The sequence below is a fragment of the Panthera onca genome, chromosome E1 (genome assembly GCF_046562875.1).
Source record: "Panthera onca isolate mPanOnc1 chromosome E1, mPanOnc1 haplotype 2, whole genome shotgun sequence".
In the NCBI taxonomy this organism is placed as follows: Eukaryota; Metazoa; Chordata; class Mammalia; order Carnivora; family Felidae; genus Panthera; species Panthera onca.
The window spans coordinates 43,455,595-43,472,875 of record NC_138352.1 but is presented as its reverse complement, the minus strand read 5'-3'; the positions used below and the strand labels follow the sequence as shown (position 1 = coordinate 43,472,875).

General features: G+C 33.9%; 1 protein-coding gene across 1 annotated transcript in view; it reads left to right on the top strand.

Annotated features, from left to right (window-relative positions):
• Nucleotides 1-17,281, top strand: part of BRIP1 (BRCA1 interacting DNA helicase 1) — a 210,880-nt gene that overhangs the window by 84,473 nt on the left and 109,126 nt on the right. Inside the window, 3 exon segments of the mRNA XM_081791236.1 lie at nt 1,518-1,683; nt 1,801-1,941; nt 6,747-6,908. Of these exon segments, the coding sequence (XP_081647362.1) occupies nt 1,518-1,683; nt 1,801-1,941; nt 6,747-6,908 (469 nt within the window).

Genomic DNA, 17,281 nt, shown 5'->3' with positions numbered 1-17,281 from the left:
ATTTTTAAAAGTATTTATTTATTTTTGAGAGAGAGACAGAGAGAGCACGCGTGGGGGAGGGGCAGAGAAGAGACTTTGAGGCAGGCTCCAGGCTCTGAGCTGTCTGCACAGAACCCAATATGGGGCTCGAACTGAAAAACTGCGAGATCATGACCTGAGCTGAAGTTGGACACTTAACCAACTGAGCCACCCAGGTGCTCCTCCTTTGCCCATTTTTGAATTGGGTTGTGGTTTTTGTTGTTGTTGTTGTTGTGAAGTTGTAAGAGTTAATTATATATTCTGGATATTATCCCATATCAGATACATGTTTTACAAAGATTTTCTTTTTTTTTTTTTTTTTTTAAATTTTTTTTCAACGTTTTTAATTTATTTTTGGGACAGAGAGAGACAGAGCATGAACGGGGGAGGGGCAGAGAGAGAGGGAGACACAGAATCAGAAACAGGCTCCAGGCTCCGAGCCATCAGCCCAGAGCCTGACGCGGGGCTCGAACTCATGGACCGCGAGATCGTGACCTGGCTGAAGTCGGACGCTTAACCGACTGCGCCACCCAGGCGCCCCAAAGATTTTCTATTCTTTGGTTGTCTTCTCATTCTCTGATAGTGTCCTTTGATGCACAAAAGTTTTTAAATTTTGATGAAACCCAGTTTATCTGTCTTTTCTTTTGTTGCTTGTGTTTTTGGTATATACAAGAAATGTAGCCAAATATGGTATCATAAAAATTTTTCCCTATGTTTTCTTCTAAATGTTTTATAGTTTTTAGCTCCCTGTACTTTTATAAAATTCTCTCCACAGATTTTAGGGTCCTGACTTGAACTTTGAGATCTGATCTCTCTAGAGATGAAGTTAACAGTAAATATTATTGTGAGGACATGGTAGGGAATACTAGTTTTATTCTGTAAGTTGAAGTGTGTATAGCCTCTTATTGAAAGAAATTGTAAGTTGGATGGCATCACAAAAATCAATATCTTCATTAAAAGTTAATGAAGACTGAGACCCATATTTTAAAGGAACTTAAATTTTGTAATTAGTTTCCTAAACTTTTGAAATCTTCAGTAAAAATTCTCTCCATTTTTCTCATGTAATAAAAAAGTATAATCCACTGTTTCGTTTCTTTAATGATACCCTATTATCTGTTTTGTAGCTGATAATGTAGCACAGAATGCAAAGAGCTCTGGACTAGGAATTAGAGACCTGGATTTTAATTCTGTTTCGGCCATGATTTATGTATTGTTTGAACGTAGGAATGGGAAATGGTAAGGGGTGGATATTTAGATAATATCTAATCTCTAAGTGAGAAAGTTGATTGTAAGATTTAATGATTCATTTTCTATCAGAGTTACTGAGTTTAATTTAATTAGTGGTGGGGGTTGTTGGTGGGGAAAATGTTATCTTTGAGTGGGAAGATACCACGACTTTCAATTTAGTTTTAATATAATCAGTTTTTACATTGTATGTATCTGGGACATCATATGTTTCATGAAGTTTTGCATTTAATTACCATTTTATTTTCATGCAGATTTGCAGATGATTATAAAGTTGCTATTCAACAGACTTATTCTTGGATAAATCAGACTGATTCTTCAGATAAAAATGAATTCTTTGCTCAAGCAAAAAGTAGGAAACGTGTAAGACAGAAAACTGCAGTTCGTGTGCTAAATTTTTGGTGCTTAAATCCAGCTGTGGTAAGCCTATCATGTTGTAAATGAAAATTTTGTCATCCTGCTCGGTACCAACAATTAAATAAATATGTTTGACTGTTTTAAAGATGATCTTATGTATCTAATAATGTTTCCTTTTAGGCCTTTTCAGATATTAATGGCAAAGTTTGGACCATTGTTTTGACATCTGGGACATTATCACCAATGAAATCCTTTTCATCAGAACTTGGTGTTACTTTTAGTATCCAACTGGAGGCTAATCATGTCATTAATAACTCACAGGTTAGTTTTCTGAAGGCTCTCAATCTTTTTACGTCAATATAATTTTATATAAAAAAATTAGAAGATACCTGAAATACTAGCAAACAGATCCTGTAGGAAATCCAACATCTTAGCTTTAGAATAAAAGAAAATCTGTCAGCTACTCGGTAGTGTCAACCAAGGGAAATACTGATAAATAGCATTCCTTGAGTTTAGTGAGTAAAAATACACACTTTAGATGCAAAGACTATATTGCAATTTCCTCATTTAAATATTTTTTACGTTTTTTTTTTTTTTAAATGAGAATTAAAAACAAAACAAGGAGCTCCTGGGTGGCTCAGTCAGTTGAGCATCCAACTCTGTTTTGGCTCAGGTCATGATCTCACAGTTAGTGGGTTGGAACCCTTCATTGGGCTCTGTGCTGGCAGTGCAGAGGCTCTCCCTCTTTCTACCCCTCCCCCACGCACGCTGTCTCTCTCTCTCTCTCTCTCTCTCTCTCTCTCTCTCTCAAAATAAACTTAAAAAATTTAACATCTTTACCATAGTTCCTATGCATAATTCTTTGCTCATGTGTTTCTTTTTTCCATTAGACAGTGGTATTATTTTATTCCTTCCATGTTCCCATTCTTCCACTGCACCTAGATTAATACCTGGCATTAGTTACCAGATATTCAGCATATGTTTGAATATCTGAAATGAATTGAAAACTCTCATGAGTCATATAACTTAAAATTTTAATGTTTTAGAACAATAAATGTTATTTAATTCCCTAGGAACATTTGAGCTGTCATTTGTCAATCTACCCTCTTTCTTTTTATGAAGTCATTTAAAGCAGTTAGCTACATATTGAGCATCATTTGTGTGCCTAACACAATTCTAGTTCTTTATAAAGCTGTTGTTTTTAACCAACAAGGTGTATTTGTGAGGACATTTTGGTTTTCACAATTACTTGGCAGGAACTATTGATATTTAGTAGGTGGGGGCCTGGAATGCTAAGCTATTATATAACTAAGAGTTGTGCTTTCTATAATGGCAGAGTACTCCTCTTTGGAAACATTGCTGTAAACAATAGTGAAGGAAAAATATATGTTCCACTTTTTTTTAAACTTTCTTTTTAAATTCCAGTTAGTTAACGTACAGTGTAATATTAGTTTCAGGGGTAGAATTTTGTGATTTAACACTTACATACAACACCCAGTGCTCATCACAAGCACTTTATGCTTCACAGTTTTAAGTACCTTCCTTCAGAGTTCAAATAAACATGGGAAGCTATTAATAAATTTAGTATATTTTCTCATAAGAATGGTATTATAGGCTCTAAGTTCTCAAACTAGTACACAAAAGCCTATTTAACCTATAATGTCAATGGATTATAATAGTAAAAATGATAATTGTTCAGTTGAATTCTATTGTAACATTTACCCCTAATGTTTTTTTCTTTTTTTGTAGTTTCTTTATATATTTTTGAGAGTGACCGTGTATGCATGAGTTGGGGACGGGCAGAGAGAGAGAGAGAGAGAGAGAAAGAGAGAGAGAGAGAGAAAGAGAGAGAGAGAGAGAGAGAGAAAGAGAAAGAGAAAGAGAGAAGCAGGCTCCACACTGTCAGCACAGAGCCCAGTGCAGGGCTTGAACTCACAAAGTGAGATCATGACCTGAGCTGAAATCATGAGTCAGGTGCTTAGCTGAGTGAGTCATCCAGGTGTCCCCCACCCAACTTTTTAAAACTTATTTTTTATTATAAAATGTCTTATTATCTTTTTAATATCTATGAACTCTGTAGCCATGTTCTCCTTATCCCTACCTGATATTATCAATTTGTATTCTCTGGTTTTATGTTTTTTCTTTATCAGTGTTGGTACAGTTTATCCTTTTTATTAATCTTTTTAAAGAGTAAACTCTTGGCTTTTTTTGAGTTTTTGATTATAAAACATGATTTTTATTTTAATTGTAATAAAATATATATAACATAAAATTTACCATCTTAACCATTTTTAAGGGTACAGTTCAATCTTGTTAAGTATATTTACATTGTTGTGTACCCAATCTCTAGAACTTTTTCATCTTGCAAAACTAGAATTCTTTTCCCATTAAACAACAATTCTCCATTTCCCCCTCCTCTTAGCCCTTGGTAACCACCCTTCTACTTTCTATTTTTATGAATTTGATACTCTAATATAAGTGAAATCATAGATATTTTTTGTGATTAGCTTATTTCACTTAGCATGATGTCATCCATGTTGTAACCTGAGTCAGAATTTCCTACCTTCTTAAGGCTGAATGATATTCCATTGTATGTATGTAATACCACATTTTGGTTGTCCATTCATTTATTGATGCCCTCAACTTCTAAACAATTATAAACTTCAGAAAGGTATAAAAAATAGTATTAATATGGTGAACATCTTTATACCCTTCACATAGGTTCATCAATTGTTAACATTTTTCATGTGTATATATGAAAGAGAGAAGAGGAAAACTGCAAAATGTTAACAATCACATTATATATGTGTATGTGTATAATGTACATTTTTGAATAAACTATTAGAAAGTAATTTGTAGACATCATGACATTTGCCCTTAATTAGTTGAGACTGTCTCTCAAGAACAGTTACATAATCTGCAGCACCTGGGTGGCTCAGTTGGTTAAGCATCCTACTCTTGATTTCTGCTCAGGTCTTGATTTCACAGTTCGTGGGTTCAAGCCCCGCATCAGGCTCCATGGTGACAATGGAGAGCCTGCTTGGGATTCTCTCCCTCTCTCTGCCCCTCCCCTGCTTGCTCTCTCTCTCTCTCTCAAATAAACTTTAAAAAAAGAACAATTTCATAATCCTGTATAACCACAATACCATGATCATACTAAGGAAATTTAAAATTGGTACAATAGTGTCAATATTTATATTTATCTATTTATTTCCAAAATGTCTTTATATCTTTTTATTTTGTTTGTTTTTTTTTTTGTATGCTTCATGAATTGAAAATTATTTTTATTTTTAATTTTTTTTAAACATAATACTTTATTTTTTTTAATTTACATCCAAATTAGCATATAGTGCAATAATGATTTCAGGAGTAGATTCATTAATGCCCCCTTACCCATTTAGCCCATCCCCCCTCCCACACCCCGTCCAGTAACCCTCTATTCTCCATATTTATGAGTCTCTTATGCTTTGTTCCCCTCCCTGTTTTTTTTATATTTTTGTTTCCCTTCCCTTATGTGCATCTATTTTGTCTCTTAAAGTCCTCATATGAGTGAAGTCATATGATATTTGTCTTTCTCTGACTAATTTCACTTAGTATAATACCTTCCAGTTCCATCCACATAGCTTAAATGGCAAGATTTCATTCTTTTTGATTGCCGAGTAATACTCCATTGTATATATATACCACATCTTCTTTATCCATTCATCCATCAATGGACATTTGGGCTTTTTCCATACTTTGGCTATTGTTGATAGTGCTGCTGTAAACATGGGGGTGCATGTGTCCCTTCGAAATAGCACACCTGTATCCCTTGGATAAATACCTAGTAGTGCAGTTGCTGGGTTGTAGGGTAGTCCTATTTTTAATTTTTTGAGGAACCTCCATACTGTTTTCCAGAGTGACTACACCAGCTTGCATTCCCATTTTTTTTTTAATGTTTATTTTTGAGAGAGAGAGACAGACAGACACACCGCAAGTGGGGAAGGGGCAGACAGAAGGGGTCAGGATCCAAACCAGGCTCTGCGCTGACAGCAGCAAGCCTGATGTGGGACTGGAACTCACGAACGTAGAGATCATGGCCTGACCTGAAGTCTGACCATCATCCAGGCGCCCCTATTTTGTTTATTCTTGACCCAGGATCCAATCAAGTATTATGTATTGCATTTGACTTTCATATCTCTTTAGTCTTTAAAACTGTTGTTTTGCCTTTTATTTTTTTTGTCTTTCATGACATTTTTATAGAATTCAAGTTAGCAGTTATCTTGAGGAATGTCTTATAATCTGGATTTTATCCGATTGTTTCCTGTTGATAAGATTCAGGTTAAACAGTTTGGTAACAATACTATATAGGTGATATGATATTGCTACTTCCCATTGCATCATGTCAGGAAACACTTAATATCAGTTTATCTTATTACTAGTTAATCATTTAGTTAAAAGTTGGTTAAACTGGTATCCATTAGACGTCATCTTGTAAAATGTACCTCAGTCTCATACATTATTTGAAAATATAGGGCTATTACAGTTTCAACAATCTGAAGTGTTTATATTGTCTGTAGATTACCAGTCAAGTTTTTAGTTTCTCTTAGTCAAATCACACTAATACTAGATCTGTATGAATATAAATGAATTGCAAATAACTAAAATTTGGTGGGTCTGATTTTTTAAGACTATAGATCTTTGAGCATCAGTGAATTTGTAAATTTGTTGAGTGTATTCATAACTCTTACCATAGTCAAGTCTTAAAGACTTACCTATAGCAGATCATACAAGCCTTCATCTAATAGTCTGGAATCATTTCTGATTTATTCATTTCATTTGTTTACATTATCCAACAAAATTTTGTTGCATGTTTAGTTTTACAAAGCTGTTTAGGAAATAGAAAAGTAATTTTTTCTTGTATCCTGAGTGGTCAGTGATGCGCTTAAAGTAAAACTTTTATAATTTAGATTTATATATAATTAATTAATGAAAATAGAGAAACACCAACAATTTAAAAATAAAGTTTCTCTAAACTTGTTTCTTGATCTTTTGACTACACGTAATATGCGTAATTAAGGCTCCCAACTAAATGCTAATTTGCCTGCCTGGTTCAGGCATGACTCTAATACATATTTATATTCTAGGTTTGGGTTGGCACCATTGGGTCAGGTCCCAAGGGTCGGAATCTCTGTGCTACCTTCCAGCACACAGAAACTTTCGAGTTTCAGGATGAAGTGGGCACACTTGTGTTATCTGTGTGTCAGGCTGTGAGCCAAGGAATTTTGTGTTTCTTGCCATCTTACAAGGTAAGGGAATATTTATTGTTTCTCTTGCCTTTAAAAAATCACATGGGATTACCATGGTAAGTTTCCAGGAAGCAACAGGAATTATAATTTTCTAAGTATCATATATTTTACTTATTTATTGATTGAGATAGTCCATTCACTGTTTTACTTGAAACTCTAAAACACTAAAAGTCTTCAAGCAGTGTTTGTTATATGAGGACTGTTTATGATGTGTACATTATTTTTATTTTTAGGGGCAGCTTGATTTTTTTCATAGTAGACGGGAAAAAGTATATTCATTTTCACTTTCACAAATTATACTTTTGAATGTTTCATTAATCTGAATCTAAAATCAGACTTTCTTTGTTGCCCATCTTTTTACTTCATGTATTTGGCGAGGCTAGACATTTTTGTTTTTAAAGTCACTCTGGTTTTTAATAATACTGTGTAAAATTGAGTTACATAGTGTATTTTAGTCCTAATATTTAAAGCATTAAAACTACATATAATTTCTGAGAGTAAAATACTTTATCAAAATCCAAGCTAAATTCCAGTGTAGAAAAGTGGTATTTCCTTTTATTTTCTCATTGGAAGTTGTATACGTAAGGATAGTAGCATAAATAAATAATATATTTGAATGGCAATACTGAAATACTTTTGACTCTGCTACTGTTTTCCATTTATGTACATACTGCTTTACCTGAATGTGTCCTCCCAAAGTTTCATATGTTGAAATCCTAACCCCTAAAGATGGTGACATTATGAGTGGGGCCTTTGGGAGGTGCTTAAGTCCCGAGGTTAGAATTCTTACGAACAGGATTAGTGTCTAATAAAAGAGACACTGAGAGAAACCTTGCCCCTTCTACCATGTGAGGACATACAGAATAGATGCCAGCTATGAACCAGAAAGAGGGACCTCACCAAATGTGACCATGCTGGTGCCTTGATCTTGGACTTTCCAGCTTCCAGAAGTGTAAGTGATACATTTCTTATGTTTAAAAGCTATTGAGGTATTCTGTTATAGCAGCCCAAATGGGACCAAGGCACATACTTTTTTAGCCCGATACAGTAAATTAGTCTTCCTGTAGATAAATTGAAAGAATTGCTTTCAGAAGAAATTTGATCAGATAGTTGTTGTTTTTTTTTTTACAAGAATATCCAGAAAAAAAAGGGACATAAACATTTAAAAAATTCTTAAAAGAAAGCAATATTTATCCCAAAGTGTGAACATTTACACCAAACAGCTATGTTAAAGAAAACTAATAATTAAGCTTGGAGCTAAAGAAAAGTAAAATCTCAGTACATTAATACATACCTTTTTATATTTCCCAATCATGATCACAAAAGTGACCCATGAAATGCCCAGTTTGAATAAATAATTTCATATTCTACTAGGCTTCAAAGACATGGTAAGAATGATTGTTTATATGCTAGTAAGCAGTTTGGTATGGTTTTTTGGGGTTTTGTTTTTTGTTTCTTGAGTTTTTTAGTGTATATATGGAGGAAAACCAAATCTAATATAAAGGTATTTAAATTGACAATAATACAATTGTCATTGGAAAAGTTACAGTGAGAAAGAAAACAGACTGTTGAACAGTACGCCATATCATATTGTAGCAGTGTTCTCAAATGATGTAGTTTTTGTTAGCTGGGTTCAGCAGTTTGAAAATACATCCTAATTATTAATATATTGAGGTGAAATACATTACTTGGTAGAAGAAAAGTAACTACTCTAAATATAAACGGAATATTACCTCCTAAATTTAATTTTTGGAATAGATATAGCACAGTATTAATTTTACAGTTACTGAAATTGATGATTGATTATTGGGTGACTATAGAGACTGTAACATTTAAATATACTTTTTTATCAGATTTATAAATTGGCATAATGAATGGATTATAAAATTTTCTGTTTCTACTTTTTCAACTAAAAAGAATGAGAAGATAATCAAATAAGCTTTCAAACATTTTATTTCTGTCTTAGTTAATTGTTTTTATTAATAGTAGATTGATAGTTCTGGGGGGTTTGCTTATTTATTTTAATTTATTGTCTGTTTATACTGTATCTTTTTTATTAATTTTTATGGACTTAATCACGTGGGTATTAATTCCCTATAGTACATATCAACATTTCCCCAGTTTTTCATTTGTTGAATTCATTATTATAATTTCTTTTTTTAAGCTTTAAAAAATAAATTTGCTATCAAATTAATTCTTATACACAAATAATATAAAATGATTATAATGAAAACCAATAGTCCTCTGGCTTCTCACTTTCCATTTCTATACCTCGAGAATTCTCAAATCTTTGATCTGTTCCTCTGATATTTATTGTTATTCCTTTTTTTTAAATTGTGAAATATGCATAACAAAATTTATCATTTTAACCGTTTTAGGTGTATGATTTACTGCCATTAAATATATTTGTAATTTATTCAGCCATAAACACTGTCTATTTCTACAACTTTTTCATCTTCCCAAACAGGAATTCTGTAGCTATGAAATAGTAGCTCTCCAGATCCTCTACCCACAGTCCCTCTATTCTTTCTGTTTGTAAGAATTTGTCTATTCTAGGCATAAATGGAATCATAAAATATTTGTCCTTTTGTATCTGGCCTATTTTTCTTAATATAATTTTTGTTTTCAAGGTTCATGCATGTTGTAGCATGTATTAAAATTTCACTTTTATGCCTGAATAATACTCCATTTTGTGTATGTACCACATTTTGTTTATCCATTCTGTGATCACTTGGGTTGGGTCTACCTTTTGAGTATTATGAATAATGCTGCTGTGAACATTGGTATACAGATACCTGTTTGAGCCCTTGCTTCCAGTTCTTTGGAATATATACCTAGAAATGGTATTGCTATATCATATGGTAAATCTGTATAACTTTTTGAGGAGCCATCATGCTGTTTACCACAGCAACTGTATAATTTTAGATTCAGAAAGCAGCATTTCATAAAGATTTCCATTTCTTCACATTCTTGCCAACATTTGTTATTTACTATTTTTTGGATAATAGCCATCCTAATGGATATGAATGGATGGAAACCACAAGTGGCATCTCCTTGTGGTTTTGGTTTGTATCTCCCTAATGACTAGTGATGTTTTTTGTGCTTATTATCCATTTGTGTATCTTCTTTGGAGAAATGTTTAATTCAAGTCCTTTCCTCATGTTCGAATAAGGTTTTTGTTGTTATTGTTGAGCTGTAGTTCTTTTTATATTTTATATATTAATCCCTTACCAGATACATGCTTTATAAATATCATCTCCCATTTTAGGAGTTGTCTTTCACTCTGTTGATAGCATTCTTGGGTACACAAAAATTATAAATTGTGAAATTTTGATCGAGTTCAATTATCTATTGTTTTCTTTTGTTATATGTGTTTTGGTGTCATAACCAAGAAATTATTGCTAAATCCAGTGTCATGAAGATTTCCCCCTATGTTTTCTCTAAGGACTTAATAGTTTAGGTATTAAATTTAGGTATTTTAGCCATTTTGAGATAATTTTATGTATGGTGTAAAGTATGGGTCCACTTCATTTTTTTTGCATGTGGATACCCACTTTTCCTAGCATCATTTGTTGAAAAGTTTCCCGTTTCTCCATTGAACGGTCTTGGTACCCTTATTGAAAATCCATTGACCACATATGCAAGGACTTATGTGTAGACTTCCTATTCTCTGTCCTTGGTCTGTAAGTCTATCCTTATGCCATTAGTGTTTCAATTACTTTAACTTTAAAGTAAGTTTTAAAATCAGGAAATGTGGATCCTCTAATTTTGTTCTTTTTCAAGATTGTTTTGGTTATTTGGAGCTCCTCAGGATTCTTTATGCATTTTTTTTAAGTTTATTTTTATTTATTTTGAGAGAGAGAAAGAGAGCATGAGCACACACGAGCAGGGGAAGGGCAGAGTGAGGAGAAAGAGAATCCAAAGCAGGCTCTGTGCTGTCAGTACAGCCCTGACACAGGGCTTGAACTCACAAACCATGAGATCATGACTTGAGCTGAAATCGAGAATCTGACGCTCAACCAACTAGCCACCTAGGCACCCCTCCTTATTCATTTTAGAATGGATTTTTTCTTTTTCTGCCAAAGAATGCTTTTGAGATTTTGATAGGGATTCCAAAGACTCTGTATCTGGCTTTGGTAGTATTATTAATAATGTTAATTTTTCCAATCCATAAACATGGGATGTCTTTCCTTTTATTTATGTCTTTTTTTAATTGTTCTCAGCAGTATTTAGTAGTTTTAGAGTACAACTCTTTAACCGTCTTGGTTAAATTTATTTCTGAGTATTTCTTATGCTGTAGTAAATGGGTTGTTGTCTTAACTTCCTTTTCCAGTTGTTCATTGCTGTTGTATGGAAAGGGAACTGATTTTTGTGTCTTGATTTTGTATCCTGCAACTTTACTAAATTTATTGGCTTTATATTTGGGGAGGGATCTTTAGTTTTCTAATTATAAGATCATATCATTGGCAAACAGAGATCATTTTACTTTTTCCTTTCCAATTTGGATGTCTTTTTCTTGCCTGATTTTTCTGGCTAGAACTTAAACTACTATTTTGAATAGAAATGGTGCAGACTGGCATTGTGGGTTGTTTCATTGAGTGTGATGTTAGCCTGTGGGTTTTTCATATATTGCTTTATAATGTTGAGGAAGTTTCCTTCTATTCCTAGTTTATTGACTTTTTTTTTTTTTGTCATTGATGCTTTTTCTGTATCAATTGAGAATAATCATGTGGCTTTTTTTGGGGGGGGTTCTTCATTCTATTAATTCTATATGTTACATTAACTGATTTTCATATGTTGAACTACTCTTTAATTTTGGGAATAAATCCCATTTGGTCTTGGTTATAATCCTTTTAGTATGTTGCTAAATTTGGTTGCTGAATTTGTTGAGGATTCTCGCATCAGTATTCATAAGAGATATTTGTCTATAGTTTCTTTTGCTTTTTGAGAGAGAGAGAGAGAGGAAAGAGAGAAATCTCAAGTGGGAGAGGGGCAGAGAGCACAAGTGAGGGAAGGAGAGAAAGAGAGGGAGATACAGGATCCAAAGTGGGCTCTGCGCTGACAACAGAGTGCCTGATATGGGGCTTGAACTCATGAACCATGAGATCATGACCTGAGCCAAAATCAGATGCTGAACTGACTGAGCCACACAGGCGCCCCAGTTTCTTTTGCTTCTAATATCTTTGTCTGCCTTTGCTCTTAGGGTAGTATTAGCCTCATAGAATAAGTTAGTAAATATTCTCTACTCCTCAGTTTTTTGGTAGAGTTTGAGTAGGATTGGTGTTAATTCTTTAAAGGATTTGCAAAATTCACCAATGAATCCACTGGGTTCAGGGATTTTCTTTGTTGGAAGATTTTTGATTGCTGTTTCAATCTCTCTACTAGTTATAAGTCTGTTCAGATTTTCTATTTATTCATGATTCAGTTTTTGTAGATTGTGTATTTCTTCAAATTTGTCCATTTTATGTTGGCTATCCAAGTTGAGATACAATTATTTATGATGTTTTTTATAATCTTTATTTGTGTAAAATTGGTAGTGAGGTCGCTTCTTTCTTTTGCGGTTTTAGTAATTTGAGTCTTACCCTCCCCTCCCCCCCACAGTCATTCTAGCTAAAGATTTGTCAGGTTTTTTTTTTTACCCTTTCAAAGAACCAACTTTTGGTTTTATTGATTTTCTCTGCTGTTTCCTGTTCTTTTTTTTTTCCATTTATCTCTTCTGTGATCTTTATTATTTCCTTCCTTCTGCTAGTTTTCGATTTAGCATGCTCTTCTTTTTCTACTTCCTGAAAGCACAAAATTAGTTTATTAATTTGAGATCTTCCTTTTTAATTTTTATTTATTTACTTTTAAATGTTTATTTTTGAGAGAGAGAGCAGGGAAGGTGTAGTCAGAGGGGGGTGACAGGATCCAAGCAGGCTCCATGCTATCAGTGCAGAGCCTGATGTGGGGCTCGAACTCATGAACCATGAGATCATGACCTGAGCCCAAAGTCAGATGCTTAACCGACTGAACTACCCAGGCGCCCTGAGATCTTCCTTTTTTAAATTTATTAAAAAAAATTTTTTTTTAATGTTTATGTATTTGAGAGAGAAAGAGAGACAGACAGAGCATGAGTGGGGGAGGGACAGAGAGAGGGAGACACAGAATCCAAAGCAGGCTCCAGGTTCTGAGCTGTCAGCACAGAGCCTGACATGGGGCTTGAACTCACAAACCATGAGATCATGACCTGAGCCGAAGTTGGACGCTTAACTGACTGAGCCACCCAGGTGCCCCTTTCTTTTTTTTAAAGCATGTCATTATAGCTATAAATATCTCTCTTAGCACTGCTTTCTTTGCATCCTTTAAGTTTTGGTATATTGTGTTCTCATTTTCATATTTCTCAAGGTATTTTCTAATTTCTCTTGTAATTTCTTTTTCGACTTGTTGGTTGTTTAAAATATGTGTTGTTTAGGGGCACATGGGTAGCTCAGTCGATTAAGCATCCAACTCTTGGTTTCGGCTCAGGTCATGATCTCAAGTTTGTGAGTTTGAGCCCCGCATCAGGCTCTGTGCTGGCAATGCAGAGCCTGCTTGGGATTCTCTCCCTCTTTCTGCCCCTCTCCTGCTTGCTGTCTCTCAAAATGGAAAAATAAACTTAAAAAATTTTTTTAATATGTGTTATTTAATTTCCTTATATTTGTGAGTTTTCTAGTTTTCCTTCTTTTATTGATTTCTAGTTTTATTCTATTGTGACCAGAAAAGATCTTTTGTATGATTACAGTGGTCTTCCTTCCTTCCTTCCTTTCTTTTTTTTCTTTCTTCCTTTCTTTCTAATTTACATCCAAGTTAGTTACCATACAGTGCAATAATGATTTCAGGAGTCGATTCCAGCGATTCATCCCCTATGTATAGTACCCAGTGCTCATCTCAACAAGTGTCTTTCTTAATGCCCCTTACCCATTTAGTCCAGCCCCCCCACCCACAACCCCTCCAGCAACCCTCAGTTCTCTGTATTTAAGAGTCTCTTATGTTTTCTTCCCCTCCCTGTTTTTATATTATTTTTGCTTCCCTTACCTTAGGTTCACTAATTTTGTATCTTAAATTCCACATGAGTGAAGTCATATATTTGTCCCTCTCTGACTGACTTATTTCGCTTAGCATAATACCCTCTAGTTCCATCCACATTGTTGCAAAGGGCAAGATTTCATTCTTTTTGATTGTCAAGTAATACTCCACTGTGTGTGTGTGTGTGTGTGTGTGTGTGTGTGTGTGTGTGTACCACATCTTCTTTATCCATTCATCTGTCAGTGGACATTTGGGCTCTTTCCATACTTTGGCTATTGTCGATAGCACTGCTGTAAACATTGGGGTGCATGTGCCTATTCGAAACAGCACACCTATAGCCCTTGGATATATACCTAGTAGTGCAATTGCTCGGTTGTAGGGTAGTTTTATTTTTAACTTTTTAAGGATCCTCAATACTGTTTTCCAGAGTGGCTGCACCACTTTGCATTCCCATCAGCAGTGCAAAAGAGATCCCCTTTCTCCACATCCTTGCCAACATCTGTTGTTGCCTGAGTTATTAATTTTAGCCATTCTGACTGGTGTGAGATGGTATCTCATTGTGATTTTGATTTGTATTTCCCTGATGATGAGTGATGTTGAACATTTTTTGTGGTGTCTGTTAGCCATCTGGATATCTTCTTTGGGAAAGTGTCTATTCATGTCTCTTGTCCATTTCTTCTACAGTGATTATAAATTTATTAAGACTTGTGTTATGGACTCATGTGGTCTTTTCAGGAGAATGTTCCCTGTCCCTTTTGGAGAAATGTGTATTCTCTGTTGTGATTGAAGTTCTATACATGTCTATGAGGTCCAACTAATTGACAGTGTTGTTCTAGTTCTCTTTTTCCTTTCTCATCTCTATGCAGTTTCTATCCATTAGTGTAAGTGGGTTATTGATGTCTCCAACTGTTGTATAGTTGTCAGTTTCTCCCTTTCTGCCATTGTTTGCTTTATATATGTTGGGTCTTCAATTTTGGTGTATTATATTTACAGTTATATGTTTTTCATAATTGACCTTTTTATCATCAGTGTATAGTATCCTTTGTAGCAGTTTTTGACTTCAAGTTTATTTTGTCTGATATTAGTAATGCCACCCTACTCTTCTTTTGGTTACTATTTGTTTGGAATAGCTTTTCCATCCTTTTACTTTCAGCCTTCATGTCTTTAGATCTAAAGTGAATCTCCTATAGTTAGTGTATAGTTGAGCCATCTTTTTAAATCCATTCTGCCATTTGTTATTTGCTTTCTGTGTGTCTTACAACTTTTATGTTCTTTATATCCTCCATCACCACCCTCTTTTTTGTTTACTTGATTTTTTATAGTTACACATTTTGCTTTCTCGTTTTGCTTTATGTATATTTTATAGATACTTTCTTTGCGCTTAGAGTGGGGATTACCTATTTAGCATCCTATCATAGCAATCAGATTTGAATTGATACCAACTTCATTTATGTACAGAAACTTCCATGTAAACAGCTCCATCTCTCCTTTGTGTTACTGATGTCACAAGTTACTTCTTTTTACATGTATGCCAAATAACAAAGATTTATAATAATTTTCATGCATTTGCCTTTTAAATCCTGTAGAAAATTAAAAATAGGGTTACAGGGGTGCCTGGGTGGCTCAGTCGGTTAAGCGCCCAACTTAGGCTCAGGTCATGATCTCACGGTTCATGGGTTCAAGCCCGCATCGGGCTCTGTGCTGACAGCTCAGAGCCTGGAGCCTGTTTCAGATTCTGTGTCTCCCTCTCTCTATGCCCCTCCCCAACTCATGTTCTGTCTCCCTCTGTCTCAAAAATAAATAAACATTAAAAAAAAATAAATAAAAATAGGGTTACAAACCAAAATTACAATAATTGTGGCTTTATATTTTTTCATGTTTTTATCTTTCCTGAAGATCTTTATATTGTTATACCACTGTAAGTTACTGTTTTGTGTTCTTTTATTTTAAAATAAGGACTCCCTTTAGCAGTTCTTGGAGTAAGGTCTAGTGTAATAAACTCTCACCTTTTGTTTATCTGGATATGTCATAATTTCTCATTTTTTAAAAATTAAATTCAAGTTAGTTAACATATAGTGTAGTATTGGTTTCACTTTTCTCCATCATTTTTGAAGGAGAGTTTCTCCAGATAATAGAATTCTTGGTTGATAGTTTTTTCTTTAGCACTTTAAATATATCCCATTGCTTTCTGGCCTCTAAGGTTTCTGATGAGAGATAAGCTTATGGTCTTATTGAGAATCCTTTGTATGAGATGAGTTGCTTTGCTTTTGCATCTGTTTATTCATTTGTTTGTTTATGTATTTATTTTGCTTTTCATCTTTTGACAGTTGAATTACAAAGTGTCTTTGTGTATGTTGCTTTGGATTTATTCTAATTGAACTCCTTAGAACTGATTGAACTCCTTCTGGATTTGTAGACTCACTTCTTTCATCACATTTGGGGAAATTTTAGCCATTATTTCTTGAAATATTTGAATTAAGAGATAAGGGAAATACAAAATGTCACAATTTATGTAGTGTAGCTGAAGTTATACTTAGAGGGAAATTTATAGCTTTTAATCCTTATTAGAAAAAAAAGAGAAAGATCTTATAATCTGAATTTCTGAGGAAAATAAACAAAAATAAACAAAATAGAGGAAAGGAAATAATAAAATAGAAAACCAATAAATAATATAAAGAAATCCGTGAAACCAAGAGCTATACTCATTATTAAAATGTATTAATAAAGCTAATAAAATCTAACAAGACCACACAACATAAAAAGAGACGGAAAATTACCAATGCTAAGAATTAAGTGGGAATATCATTACAGATTTTGTTGAATTAAATAGGTAATAAAGGGATATTTTTAACAACTTTATGCCAAGCAGATAAACAGCTTCTATGAAATGGATAGATTCCTTGAAAGACACAGATTACCAAAATTGACTCAATAAGAATCAGATAATTCAAATAACATATCTGTTGAACAAATTGAAATAGTAATTAAAACCTTTCCACAAAGAAAATTGTAGGCTCAGATGTCTTTATTGGTTAATTCTATAAAGAAAAAGTACCATTACTACTCAAACTCAGAAAATAGAGGAAGAGGGAGTACTTCCCATGTCATCAGGCAAACTATCCCTGATACTAAAGCCAAATAGGACATTATAAGAAATTAAAACTATGGACCAACATGGGCCTAAAAGTCATTAACAAAAAATTGGTAAATATAATCCCTTAGTATAAAGAGGATCATATATCATGACCAAGTGAGATTTATCCTAAGAAGCTAATAATAATTCAAAAATCCACCTGTATAATTCAGTTCATCAGTGGAATAAGTTAGAA